The 12,982-nt window shown below is 38.0% G+C and overlaps 1 protein-coding gene across 1 annotated transcript; it reads right to left on the bottom strand.

Annotated features, from left to right (window-relative positions):
• Positions 1-8,185: 8,185 nt before the first annotated feature.
• On the bottom strand, positions 8,186-10,074 carry LOC141630791 (uncharacterized). The gene is made up of 4 exons (XM_074443545.1): positions 9,611-10,074; positions 8,818-9,541; positions 8,575-8,710; positions 8,186-8,385 (listed from the first exon to the last, which is right to left on the bottom strand). The coding sequence occupies exons 1-4, from the start codon at positions 10,072-10,074 to the stop codon at positions 8,186-8,188; spliced, it is 1,524 nt and encodes a 507-aa protein (XP_074299646.1).
• Between the last annotated feature and the right edge of the window lie 2,908 nt (positions 10,075-12,982).

Below are 12,982 nucleotides of genomic sequence, written 5' to 3'. Positions count from 1 at the left end.
TTGAGTGCAGAACCCGACTTTTACCGTGAGATCTGTACTTGCCTACCTGAGGATGCTACTTTCAAGTCCATTCAAGCAAAAATCCAACTTGGGCAAGCTAAGGATTGTGTGGTGGATAGTGATGGATACCTTCGTTACCAAGGTAGGATGTATGTTCCGAGAGTAGCCGAGTTGAGGAAGAAGATCCTTGATGAAGCTCACCTTTCTCCTTACTCTATTCATCCTTGTGGTGACAAGATGTATAAAGACTTGAGAGTACAGTTTTGGTGGTCTAGGATGAAGAGTGATGTCCTAGAGTATGTTAGCAAGTGTCTTACCTGTCAGAAAGTGAAGATTGAGCATTAGAAACCCGGGGGTTTGCTACAACCTTTGGATGTTCCCCTTTGGAAATGGGAGTCCATCTCCATGGACTTTGTGATGGCTTTATCTAAGACTGCTAGCGGAAAGATGCGGTTTGGGTGGTTGTGGATCGACTGACCAAGTGTGCTAGATTTATGCCTATCAAGGAGACATGGATCTTAGTTGTCCTTGCTGAGGTCTATGTGAGGGAGATAGTACGCTACCATGGAGTGCCTAAGGATATATTTCAGATCGTGACCCTAGATTCTGTTCCCGTTTCCGGACTGCTTTGCAAGAAGCCATGGGTAGTAGGCTACTGATGAGTACCGCTTTTCATGCCGCTACAGATGGGCAGACTAAGAGGACTATCCAGACTTTAGAGGACCTTCTCTATGCTTGTGCTTTAGACTTCCACACTTCTTGGGAGAAATGTTTACCTCTATCAAAATGTCACCTTATGAGGCTTTGTACGGTAGGAAGTGCCGTAGTCCTGTCTGTTGGGATCAGGTCCAAGATGCTCATGTGTTGGGACCCAATTTGATGACTGAGACCATCAATCAGGTTCAGATCATTCGAGAGCGTATGAAAGCCGCTCAAGGCCGACAGAAATCTTATGCCGATGTCCGTCGTCGACCACTTGCCTTTGAGGTTGATGATCGGGTATTCCTTAAGGTGTCACCTATGAAAGGGGTGAAACGTTTTGGTGTGAAAGGAAAGTTGAGTCCCAAATACATTGGACCTTTCCGTGTGCTTCAGAAGATTGGTCCCGTTGCTTACCGTTTAGAGGTGCTCCCGAATTTGAGCAAGGTTCATGATGTCTTCCATGTATCTCAGTTGAGGAAGTACATTAGTGATCCGAGCCATGTCATTCAAGAAGAAATCCCAGATTTGGAACCTAACTTGGCTTTGGAAGAAAGGTCGATCCGAATTCTCGAAAGGTCAAACAAGCAACTTAGAAACAAAGTTGTGCCCCTAGTTCGTATACTTTGGCGTTGTGGAAATGTCGAAGATGAAACTTGGGAGCCTAAATCTTCTATGTTAGCTAAATATCCCGAACTTTTCTCGTGAGGTAATTCTCTTTCCTTTTTCTAATTACTGTGAGTTTTAGCTATCCTTTCGAGTGTTCCTCTCCTTCTCTTAAATACTCTCCGCGTTAGTAATCCTTGCTTAGTTGTTTAAAAGTCGTAGTTAGAGTTTGGTCATAGCTAGTGGAGTTATTATCCTTTTTATAGAGTTTCGAACTAAAGATTTTTGAAAATGTTTTAATGTTTTCCACTGGTTTTAACGTCAATGAGTGGTAAAGCCCGTTATTGGAGACGTCCGATAATTGGTTTTCTCAATTGTTGGTGTAAAAATATATTATATATTTTTATGTCTTTGATTTGGAATGTTGATGTTCTTGAACGGCCGACGAGGATATTCCGTTCCATTGAAAAGACACTTATATTCTATACGTTCATATTTGGAAGATTCTGTTTACTTGATTTTAAAGAGATAGACCTACATATATACAATGTTCCTTCTTCTAAGTTTCGGGGACGAAACTTCTTAAAAGGAGGGATGTTTGTAACACCCCGTAAATTTGAAGACCTTTATTATATTTTAAAAGTAATATTTTAATCTATTTTAATCTATTTTAATCTATTTTAATTTAATATTAATTTATTTGAAATAAAATTTATTTGATAAAATATAATCTTATTTTATTTTGAAGAAATATAATTATTTTTGATAGTTTAGAAATGTTTAAAAGTGATTTAAACTATATTTAAACCTTTTCCTTTGATAAAATAGATTTCGGATAAAAGTCGTAAAATTGGGATTTTCCCATTTCTTACGGTCGTTGGGTAAACGAGTTTGGATATTCGGCATATGAGTACTTAATCTTTTAGTAAAATCGTGTTTAATAATTTTAATATTCTCGGAAATCGCGTTCGACGAATATTTCTAATTACCGTCGAAGCAAACCCCAAAACGTAAACAAATGACCCATCTCCCCATGCCTTTTGGCTGGCCACCTACCCTCCATTGTCCCCTCTTTCAATTCTCATTTCCTCCATAATTCACTCTCTCTCTTCCTTTAATCAAACATCAAATTCATCTCAAAAATCCTCCTTACAATCCCTAAATCCACCATAAATCCCTCATTTCTCAACCAAATCTCATAAAAATTATATATTCGGAATCCTCTCTTCAATCCTCATCTACTAGTAAGCTTTATTTTCATTTCCCCCAATTTTGTTTTAAGGCTCATCTTTTAGGGTTTTCGAATTTAAACTTAATAATTGTGTTTTTGCTGTTCTTATAGGTGAAGAATTTGAAGATGAGTTAGGTGACTCATATGTGGTTGAAGACGAAGAATAATTTTGGGTTTTAGAAGCTTTCTCAAGTTATTACTTGTCTCTTTGCTAGCTTAAGGTAACTATTCCGAGTTACTCGATGAATTAATGTCACATTAGTAGTTGTATTTGTTGTATGTTGTTGTTTGTTGTCGTTTGTTGTTGTTTGCTGTTGTTTGAGACGATCTTGTTGATAAATGAATGAATGGAGTAAGATGAGTATGCTTATGTTTAATTTATGTTACCCATTTGTATTATTGTTTGGAACAAATTTGGATGAGGAATTATGTGTTGTGACAAGTCCGTGTTTTGGCTGGAACGCGTCAGTACCAGACCGAGACAGTTTCCAATGTTTCCAAAAATATGACAGATTGAACGGCATCGAAAAATTAGGTGGTTTAGCCACTTGAATCACTCAATTCGGAGTCCGTATGAGTAAATGGCGTCGTTTTATCGATTAAAAATTTATAGAAAAGTTTACCCTTGTGTGAGACGGTTATTTGTGCTATTTTATCATGCGAGAATTTTGTGGAATTAGTTATTTTGTAAGTTGGAATATATTTCCTTTTGTTAATAGTTTTTCACATGATAGAAATTGGAAATGGTATGAGAATGATATTGTGATGAATTTTGTGATTTGGGCCAAAGTAGGCCAATACTCTGAGCTGGGCCAGATTGACCGAACGAGTTTGGTCAAACTAGGTTTAAACCGGTCAGCCTCGATTTGACCGATGACCCGTCGCGGGACTCGGGTCGAGGATTTGTCTTTGAGTATGATTATCTTTTCATATGTTGGTTGTTGGATGAATTGGTTGCCTTATACTTGAGTCTTGTTGCCTCTTTGCCATTTTAGCTTGTTCTCATGGATTATGGTACTGTTGGTTAGCTGGAATTTGGATTATTATTGATATTGGAGATATTGTTGGATTGTCAGCTGAATATGCTCTTGCGTAGCCTTTCATATGCTAGGGTGTGTATGATCATTTGTGTGTTTAAGTTTGGACTCTTTGCCCCTCTTATGGTTAATTGTGTGTCCTACTTGTCTTGTGTGGTGTGGGCTAAAGTATTCAAGCTGGGACGAGGTCCTAGGTGAGTATTTCGGCCTTCATCATAGATAGGCCATTATAGTCTTTGACGAGTATATGTTCATCGCTTAATAGCCTTTGTGTCTTAGCTTGGTGGGTTTATATCCAAGTTAGGGCATGACCTCCTGACGTACTCTTAGAAGTATGTGGTCAACTTAAGTACTAGCCAACCCTTTGGTGGACTCCTTAGGGGTACTCATGTGGTGTTATCATGGGTCTTGGATGCGGTAGTTTTCCGCATGTCGCTAGGTCTACGCAGGTTTAGGACTAGGGTGTTTACCTTACCTCGTGGTATAGACTCGAGTTACAGAGTGACTATTGACGGTACTAGGAACTTATTCCTGTCTCTAGATATATTGTCCTTTCTTGTTTGATCATTCTATGAATCATAGAAGGTGAGATGCAAGCCGGCTATGGTTAATAGAGTTTGGATTCCCGGATGTTATGTGATTCACATGATAGTGTAGTATGAGTCGGTCTAGTATTCACATGCTAGGACTTGGTGTTTTTATATTGTTGTTCACATGATAAGCACGATTGTTTAGCATCTATATGCTAAGGCTATGTGTTATTCATATTCATATTCTTATGTTTACATGTTATATTAATTATGACATTTCGTGGCTAGGAGAACTCGGAGTTACTCCCCACTGACTGTGGCTTTCGTATTTGTTTAAAATGCGATTGACAGGTAGGTGATGCATATATGGGGTACATGGACGAGCTAGCGAGCAAAGTAACCTTGGGACCTAGATTGGCTTTATTTTATTGTGACCCTTAAACACTTTTTATGTCATATACTTTTTAGGGACATATGTCTCCCTTTTTCATATTTGGGTTGTATTACTTTGTTTCGCGACTTTAGCGATGTTTTATTTATGAGTTTTACTTTAGACCTTGCATGTTTAACACCTTCCCATTTGGATATTTTTATAACAGGTTCAGGTTTCGTTTTCAATTTTAAAAATTACAGGTTTTTACCCAAATGAACCTATTACAAACATATCCATGCAGTTTTTATCTAGAATTATGTGTTTACTTTTCCGCAATGAATGAGCGTGTCACAGTAGATTGTAACACCCCACGGTAATTGAAGAGGTCCAGTGATAGGCTTAAATGACTAGTGCTTAAAGGGATTGAATGTACTACTCATATCAACAAAGTTCACTTTCTTTTATGGTCATCCATGCGAAAGAACTCCAAAGTTAAGCGTGCTTGACTGAGAGTAGTCTTAGGATGGGTGACCTCCTGGGAAGGTTTCCGGGATGCGCATGAGTGAGGATAAAATGCACTGTAAAGGACCCGTGTTGTTCTGTGGGCCATGTACACAGCCTGGTGAGCTATCACAAGTAACCGCTCCCGACCCGGTTTGGGCCGGGGTGTTACAAGTGGTATCAGAGCAACCTTGCGACCGTGTGGTGATCGGAGGCAGTTGTTATACGCTCCTGGAGGCAGTGGTTATACGCTCCATTGTGATCACACACCTAGCGGGGGATGATTCTGGGTTAGGGGTTATGCTCTCAGGCGCAACGAGGACGTTGCGTTCTTCAAGTGGGGGTGACTATAACACCCCACGGTAATTGAAGAGGTCCAGTGATAGGCTTAAATGACTAGTGCTTAAAGGGATTGAATATACTACTCATATCAACAAAGTTCACTTTCTTTTATGGTCATCCATGCGAAAGAACTCCAAAGTTAAGCGTGCTTGACTGAGAGTAGTCTTAGGATGGGTGACCTCCTGGGAAGGTTTCCGGGATGCGCATGAGTGAGGACAAAATGCGCTGTAAAGGACCCGTGTTGATCTGTGGGCCATGTACACAGCCTGGTGAGCTATCACAAGTAACCGCTCCCAACCCGGTTTGGGCCGGGGTGTTATAACATAATCCTTAGAAGTTATAACCCATTAGTAATATTGAGAATCTTCTTGATGCAAAGCCCTGGTTCAAAAGGTTGGTCACTAGATTTAGATTAAAAATCAGCACATAAAACTCCAAATCATCTATCGTTGGAAAAAAAGAGTAATATTGTAGAGAATAAAAGAACTTACGTTTTTGGTTTCATTTGGGCACCCATCTTTCAAAAAACAGAAGAAAAGAAGTCGAATGAAGAAATAACGACTTTTGTTTCTTGGTAGACATGAAGCTATATCTCCGGATTTGTCATTACTTCTTAACTTGTAAGATTAACAGGCAAAAAAGGCAAGTCATTTAACTTCTTCAATATATACTTACATATATAAGAATCTTTATGTTTGTTTCATGGAAACTTACAAACTGTATTCGCTATCAGTGATATTGGCAAGCCGAAGAACTGTGAAGGATACCACATTTTTTACGTATGTATCTGCTATAGAATTGGGCTTCTTGTTAGACACAACTGTAATTTGCTTGGATGTCCTAGCACGGGATAGAGCTACGTACAACTGTCTACGTGAGAAGCAAGGCTTAGGGAGGTACACAGCCACTTGGCTCAGAGTCTGACCTTGTGATTTGTTTATTGTCATTGCAAAGCTAAGCTTCAATGGAAACTGATTCCTCTGGAATTGAAATGGATAGTTATCTGACGTTGATGGCCGCAACTTTACCCGTGGAATGAAAACATGCTCCCCTTTATGATGGCCAACTGTTATGATGCATTCAATTAAGTTAGGGAAAAAATGTATGCAAAGTAGTCGTGTTCCGTTACAGAGGCCAAATGATGGGAGTATGTTCCGTAACAGTATAACCGGACAATTCTCCTTTAAGACAAGCTCGTGCGGACTCATGCCTCCCGGACAAAGTTTGTTAACAAACTCAGCAGGATATATATTACACTTGTCGTCTAGGACTGTGTCATAGCTCTTGTACGTTACAACTTCTCCTGGAAATTTGTTTATCAACACAGAGTGGATTGCATCGATGATACCGTCGTAGAGTACCAAAGATAAATTTATAGTCCAAACTACTACTATAGTTAGTGGCAGTCAGGGTCGAACCACAGAAAGGCGATGCAATTTATAGTTGTCTAATTCTAGTCTAAGGTAACAATTGTGAGGGGGATTTGATTTGAGTTGATCTATAACTACAGGCAACAAATGAAAAGTAAACTAAGCTAATGGATGAAATCAAATATTAAAAGGGTGCTAAGATGGTCAGTTCACTATAGATTCGGCGGCAGTATCCTAGTTTAAGTCTGAAATAAACACATGAGACGGGAAAATAAGAAGTCCTCTCGGTCCATTCTTAACAGGTAGCATCTTTCGATCTCGCTACAGGTCCCTAATATCACTAATGCTAACTTTCATCCTGAAAGTGATTTAAAAGTCTAAATTAACTTGTCTCTCGATCTTATTAATTTAGCCGTCTTAATTAGGCAGTCTATTTTCCTCCCCTATCTTTCGATCTTACTGGGTCGGTCAATTCCTAAGCATTCAACTAGTCGCGTGCACTCGATTCGTCAAAAATAGCAATTAAATTAATTAAAACGAAACTGATCTCACGTGGCCAGTCGATCGACCAGGGTATGCGGTCAATCGACCATGGCGCGATTCAGGTATACTATTCTACACCGCCTACTTCTACAGATTCCCTACATCCTAGCACAGGGCATTTAGCTACTCATGTTTACGATAAAAACAACAACAACAAGATTAACGAATAAAGATACTGAATTCGTGATTAAATTTACTAAATGAACAATTAACATAAAATGACAATTGGCTTTGGGAATTCTAACCTAACAATTCTAGCTATGGAAAAATTAAAGCAGTAAACTGAATAATAGAACAGAAGAATACCGTATGAAAACAGGAGGAAGAATCAAAAGTACAAACGAAAATAAACCAACAAAACCGATTGTATTGAATGATTAAGAAATCTAATGCTAAACTTGAACGCAAATCCTAATTGTTTTTCTCAAACTGATGATATATGACTTGATGATTATTCTGAAAAACCAGGTTACGTTATATAGAAATATTACGCAACTCTTATTCCTAAACCTAATTATAATGGGCTTCGGAATTCTCGTTCTATTAATTCACGTCAGAATTAACGGCTTGGTCGATCGACCACTAGGTCCGGTCGATCGATCGACTGACTTTGTCACGGGAGCTCTTTGGAAGTCGTGCTCTGGTCGATCGACCAGAGGCATCGGTCGATCGACCACTGTAGCTGGTAGTCGTTTCTAAATTCTTCATAAAGTTGTCTTTCAGGCCTTAAAACGCGCACCAAGTTCATTTCTCAAGTCACTACTTCATGTCAAATAAAATGCCAAGTACTTGGGGACGAATTTAGCTTGATTTCTACTTATTTCCGCATAAATCTGCAATATTACATAAAAATACGAAAGTAGACAAAATGGGGCAAATAGTAGCATAAACTACATAAATGAGCTCTGAAATGCGTGTAAAGGGGGTGAAAAACATCATATAAATGACACGCATCAATCGACATCGTCATTGATTGGTGTTAGGATTGCGCGAGTCGTAAAAATGTCTGAATTAAATTCAGTGACATTAAGCTCTGGAAATGCAACACTTGTTATTTCATTTATAGGATCTGGCCCACCTTCTGAAGAACGCCGAACAATCTCACTTGGGAGTTGTACAAATTCATTTTCTTTTGTTTGCAATTCTCCATTTCCTAGAGCCAATTAGAATCTAGAGTAGTCAGGATCTTCCCATGCTCGCATATTTTCAGTTAATCGGAATTTGATAAACCCTGACCAGAATATGGAGTTAACTAAGCTAGCTTCTACTGCTTCTCGTTGGGTTTTATGAGGAATTACTGGCAGTACTTATCGGAAATCTCCACCAAAAACAATGATTTTACCTCCAAACACAAGTTCAGGATGGCACAAATCTCGAAGCAATAGATCAAGAGCTTCAACGTTAGCTTTTTTCGCCATTGAAGCTTCATCCCATATAATTAGACTGGTTTCTCTTATTAATGCAGCAAGGCTGCTTTGCTTTGGTACATCGCATGTCAGCGATCCATCAGTGTCAAGACGAAGTTTAAATCGAGAGTGTGTTGTTCTTCCCGAATGTATATAAGCAGCAGCTATGCCAGAAGTACTTCTGCATATAATGCATATAATGCAATATAGAGGAAAGTTTTACCCGTACCCCCCGGGCCATCAATAAAAAATGCTCCAGGCTTTCCTTCTTTTACATGAGTCACTATACTGTCAAATGCTTCCTTTTTCTTAGCATTTAACATATAGCAACAATCAATACACTCCTGGGGAATAGGACTATCAAGTGCGTCGATAATGTCCTTTGTTCTTCGGATTTCATCATCTTCAAATGCTACTAAGTTCTCTAAGTTGAAACTCTTTAAATATTTACCCATTGCTTCCAGAGAGTTTTCAACGGAAGAAGCCGTGAGATGACTTACTTTATTGGGTTCATTTGGAAATTTATGTTGGAAATTCTGAGACAAATGTGGGTAGTATTTTGTCCACAGGTCAGCTGGATCTTTTGGTTGGCAAAAAATGAGCAACACTGCAAAAAGATGTCTCAAGGCACAAGGCATCTGAACAGTCCATGCTTCGGTTAAACACATATCAACTGTGTTGTCTTCTTCAATTAAGTGACGTTGCAACCCAGCCTCTTGAAATGTTGTGTATGTATGTCCATTAACAGTGCGCAAATCTTCAAAAGACTTAGGTCCGCGTACCTGAAGAAGTAGTATTCTGAGAAAGTAACGTTCCCCTTCGGAAGGTGAAACAAAAACAATCCTGCCAATGACCACAAGTTTTGTTCTCCTCTTGAACCACCTTTTCTGTCCCTTATCCCACCTAAATTTCTTTGTAAAGTTACCATATGTCAATTGTTCAGCACCTTCCTTTGAATTTTATGCAAAAAACTCTATAAGAAGAGTTCGAGCACGTTTCTCATTGGCAATAACTGTTTCTAAATTTTCCTCCATGTTCAAGCGCAATGACTGCATATTTTGCAAATGCACAGGCAACACAAAAACAGGTGGTTGTGCTTCAAACAAATCGAATCCATAAATACGCCACATTGCTTCGCATGGTGAAACCCATCTACCAGATTGATATTGCTCAATTTCATCAACAGGTTTGGGGTCGCTGCTTCGCACAACATTGAAAGAGATTTTATCATGCCCTTTGTATACATATTTGTATAAATATTTAACAGCTTCAATTGTTGAGCATACTTCCACATTCAAATGATAATCGAACATTGATAATAAATATGTGTTATATGGTATAACCCACCTGTTGTCCAATTTTTCCTTACGAACAACTGCAGTTTGTCCATCATTTCGTCTTCTATATTCTGGATAGCCATCTGAATTGGTCGTCATCTCATTTGTGAAGCTCTTTGGGTAGTTGTATTTACACCGACCCATACTGGTTTTTTCTTCATGCATTGGTATTCAGGATTGAATTTACCACAAGGCCCATGCATCATATGTTTCAACACTAATGCACGTAAGGTTGGATTTCCTGAATTAGGTATTTCAGTTGATACAAATTTATCGAAAGTATCAGGTGAGTTAAGCTTGTAGGCTGGCTTTAGGATGAGCAACATGTGCGCGTGTGGGAGCCCCCTCTTCTGGAATTCAACCACATAAATGAAAGCTGCAACTTCTCCAAATATATGTTTCTCCATTATCTGTTTCTTTAGAGCTATTAACTTAGCATGAAAAACCCTTACTACAATATCAGGCCGATTTTTAGCTTCTTCTCCAGGTCCAAGTTGCTCTTTAATTTCTGGCCAGCTTGCATTACATGTCATTGTTAGAAACAGATCAGGTTTTCCATAATCATGAACAAGTGACATAGCATTGAGATATCTTTTTTTAATGTCACGTGGTCCACCTATATAGGTTGGCGGCAAAATAACCTTGCGTCCAACATTAGCAGCACAACACTCTCCAGCATCCACAGTATCTAATATACCTTGATACAATTCAGCCCGAATGGTTTCCTGATTATTTCTCAAGAAATCCAGTCTTGTATTTTTAACTTTCACATACATATCAACAACATATTGCTGGAGACATCGACCCGCCCTTAATAGCATATTCCCAGGTCTATTTTGCAACTTGTAACAATAATATTCCCGGCAAGAAATCTGCTTTTCATCTTCATCATGTGTTGTTGTCGTACCTATCAACAGAGGAATATTTAATTATAATTATAATATAAAAGTGTACATATTTAATGAATATAGTTTCATAAATAAATGACAAGGAAAAGTCAATATGCTCACGTGTTTCTTCGGCTTCTAAAAGGGCCTCAACACTTTCAACAGAAGCTGAAAGTGGTGTTGGTTGAGTGTTAACAGGTTGAATTTGCGGTTTTTTTTTTTTTAACCCTTGTGTCCATCCGGATTCACCAGAGGGAAACAAAAGTGGGTATAGCAATGGATCATAGCAACCGTAATAATGCATGATCCTGTGACTGTCATTTTCCTTTCCAGAGAATGAAATGTGGGGTCCTTCAGATAGACTTGATAAAGAGCTATCAGACCAAATCACAGCAACTTCATCAGAAGAAGGTGCGTTATAGACATTTTGGTCTGCACGAGGATTTTTGTTTATCAAAATTTATGTGGTCTCATCTACACTTATATCTTTCAGTGACCGAAAGAACCGTGCATATGGATTTGTCTGTGTCACACGCATAAGGATATCTATAACATCTTGCCTTAATTTAGACAAACAATTAGCACGGTTTTCAGCCTCGTGTTGGCCATCATAAAAATAAAGTTGCAGATACCTTGGTTTACCATCGGTAGGTAATAAATTAGGTACATGATAATACATTTATCCTTGGAGTTTGAAAAAATAAATGCCTTTTTCGGTTTGGGCGTCAAAGTCTCCACCAATAGAGCTAAAAGCAAATAAATTATTGTACACCCTATCATACTTGTGAAAATGTATTGCATCCTCCGTATTGGCAGTATATAATCTTGCCAATTCAGAAGGATATTCATGTTGAGGAATTTGTATAGTACCATCTCCACAACAAAAGTTTTTGGTCTCAAATCCAATTTTATATGCCAAGCATTTCTGGCATTGCTGAAGAGATGGCAATCGCAAAGGTGCCCGAGGCAAAGGCTGGCCTATGGTTGTAATAGGTATTCCTAATGGAAAGCCAAAATAAATTACATTGGCAAAAATAAATAACATGTCGAGGAATAAATAATAAAAACCAGATTAAGAAATAAGTATAAAAGAGACACTGCAAATCAACCATGAAAAGGACTACAACTTACTATTAATCTGAGTTATAGGATGCCTTGTCCGAGGTTTTTTAGGTTGTCTAGCAACAACGCCACCCATTCCGCTTTACAAGAACAAAAGAAACAAAACGTTAAAACTGATTAGTAAAACAACCATTACCCATTAGAAAAATGGAACTTACACAGATGTCGGTACTTGTGACTGTAAGGAAGCTTGGCGCAAACGTTTAGGCCTACCCATCGCCACTGTCTCTGTATAATAAGGAAAAGTATCTACATTTTGCAATATAAATGTTGTCAAAAATCTCAAAGTTGTGAATGCTATTTCTATTCTCTTCTTAGATAGATAATGATAAAACATTAATAATATAGTCTATTGTAATTTTTTTGGCTCTTAAATGTGTAATCTTACCCATCAAAGTAACTTTTACCAGCACTTGAGGCTTGTATTTTTCTGAATTTTCGATCAAATAATATGATGCTGTGAAGGATAACAGGCAGCTAATCCAAAATTTAAATGAAATTTTGTTTATTAAAGAAACTTATGTAAACCATTAATATCATGGAAACAGAAGCATTTAGCATAAATCATATTCTAGAAGGGATAGCATAATTTACAAATATCCATACACATGTACAAGCAAATTTTCATTTAATATTACATAAGAAAATTACATTCAGAACTTTTCAAAAACAGCAAAATAATTCCTGTTTCTGAAATGTTCATAAGAGTAGTGTACATGAACACAAGATCTTACATCAAAGATGCCTAAGTAAAAACAAAATGGCATAATTACATTATGCTATAAGAACACCCAATACCTAGGTTATATAGCTTAACAACATTCTAGGGTAGCTAAGACATTGCTAAATGCATAAGCAGTTTACTTATGCTTAAGCAAAAACAAAAAGGCCTAAATACATTATTCTAGGATAACAACCAGTACCTAGGTTTTATAGTTGAACACTATTCTAACGTAGCAAATTCCTGGGAAAGTGCCTAAGTAGTGTAGTTATATTTT

This window comes from Silene latifolia, chromosome Y (assembly GCF_048544455.1).
Source record: "Silene latifolia isolate original U9 population chromosome Y, ASM4854445v1, whole genome shotgun sequence".
Taxonomy (NCBI): Eukaryota; Viridiplantae; Streptophyta; class Magnoliopsida; order Caryophyllales; family Caryophyllaceae; genus Silene; species Silene latifolia.
The sequence above is the reverse complement of the archived record's forward strand: the minus strand, read 5'-3'. Positions and strand labels throughout refer to the sequence as shown.

Excerpts from the sequence above, each read along its gene's own strand:
- LOC141630791 (XM_074443545.1), bottom strand. The coding sequence starts at position 10,074 with ATGACGACCAATTCAGATGGCTATCCAGAATATAGAAGACGAAATGAT. Across the intron at positions 8,711-8,817 it reads TATATGCATTATATGCAGAA|CAAAGCAGCCTTGCTGCATT; the intron begins GTACTTCTGGCA and ends GATGTACCAAAG. Across the intron at positions 8,386-8,574 it reads TCCTGAACTTGTGTTTGGAG|GAAATGGAGAATTGCAAACA; the intron begins GTAAAATCATTG and ends AATTGGCTCTAG.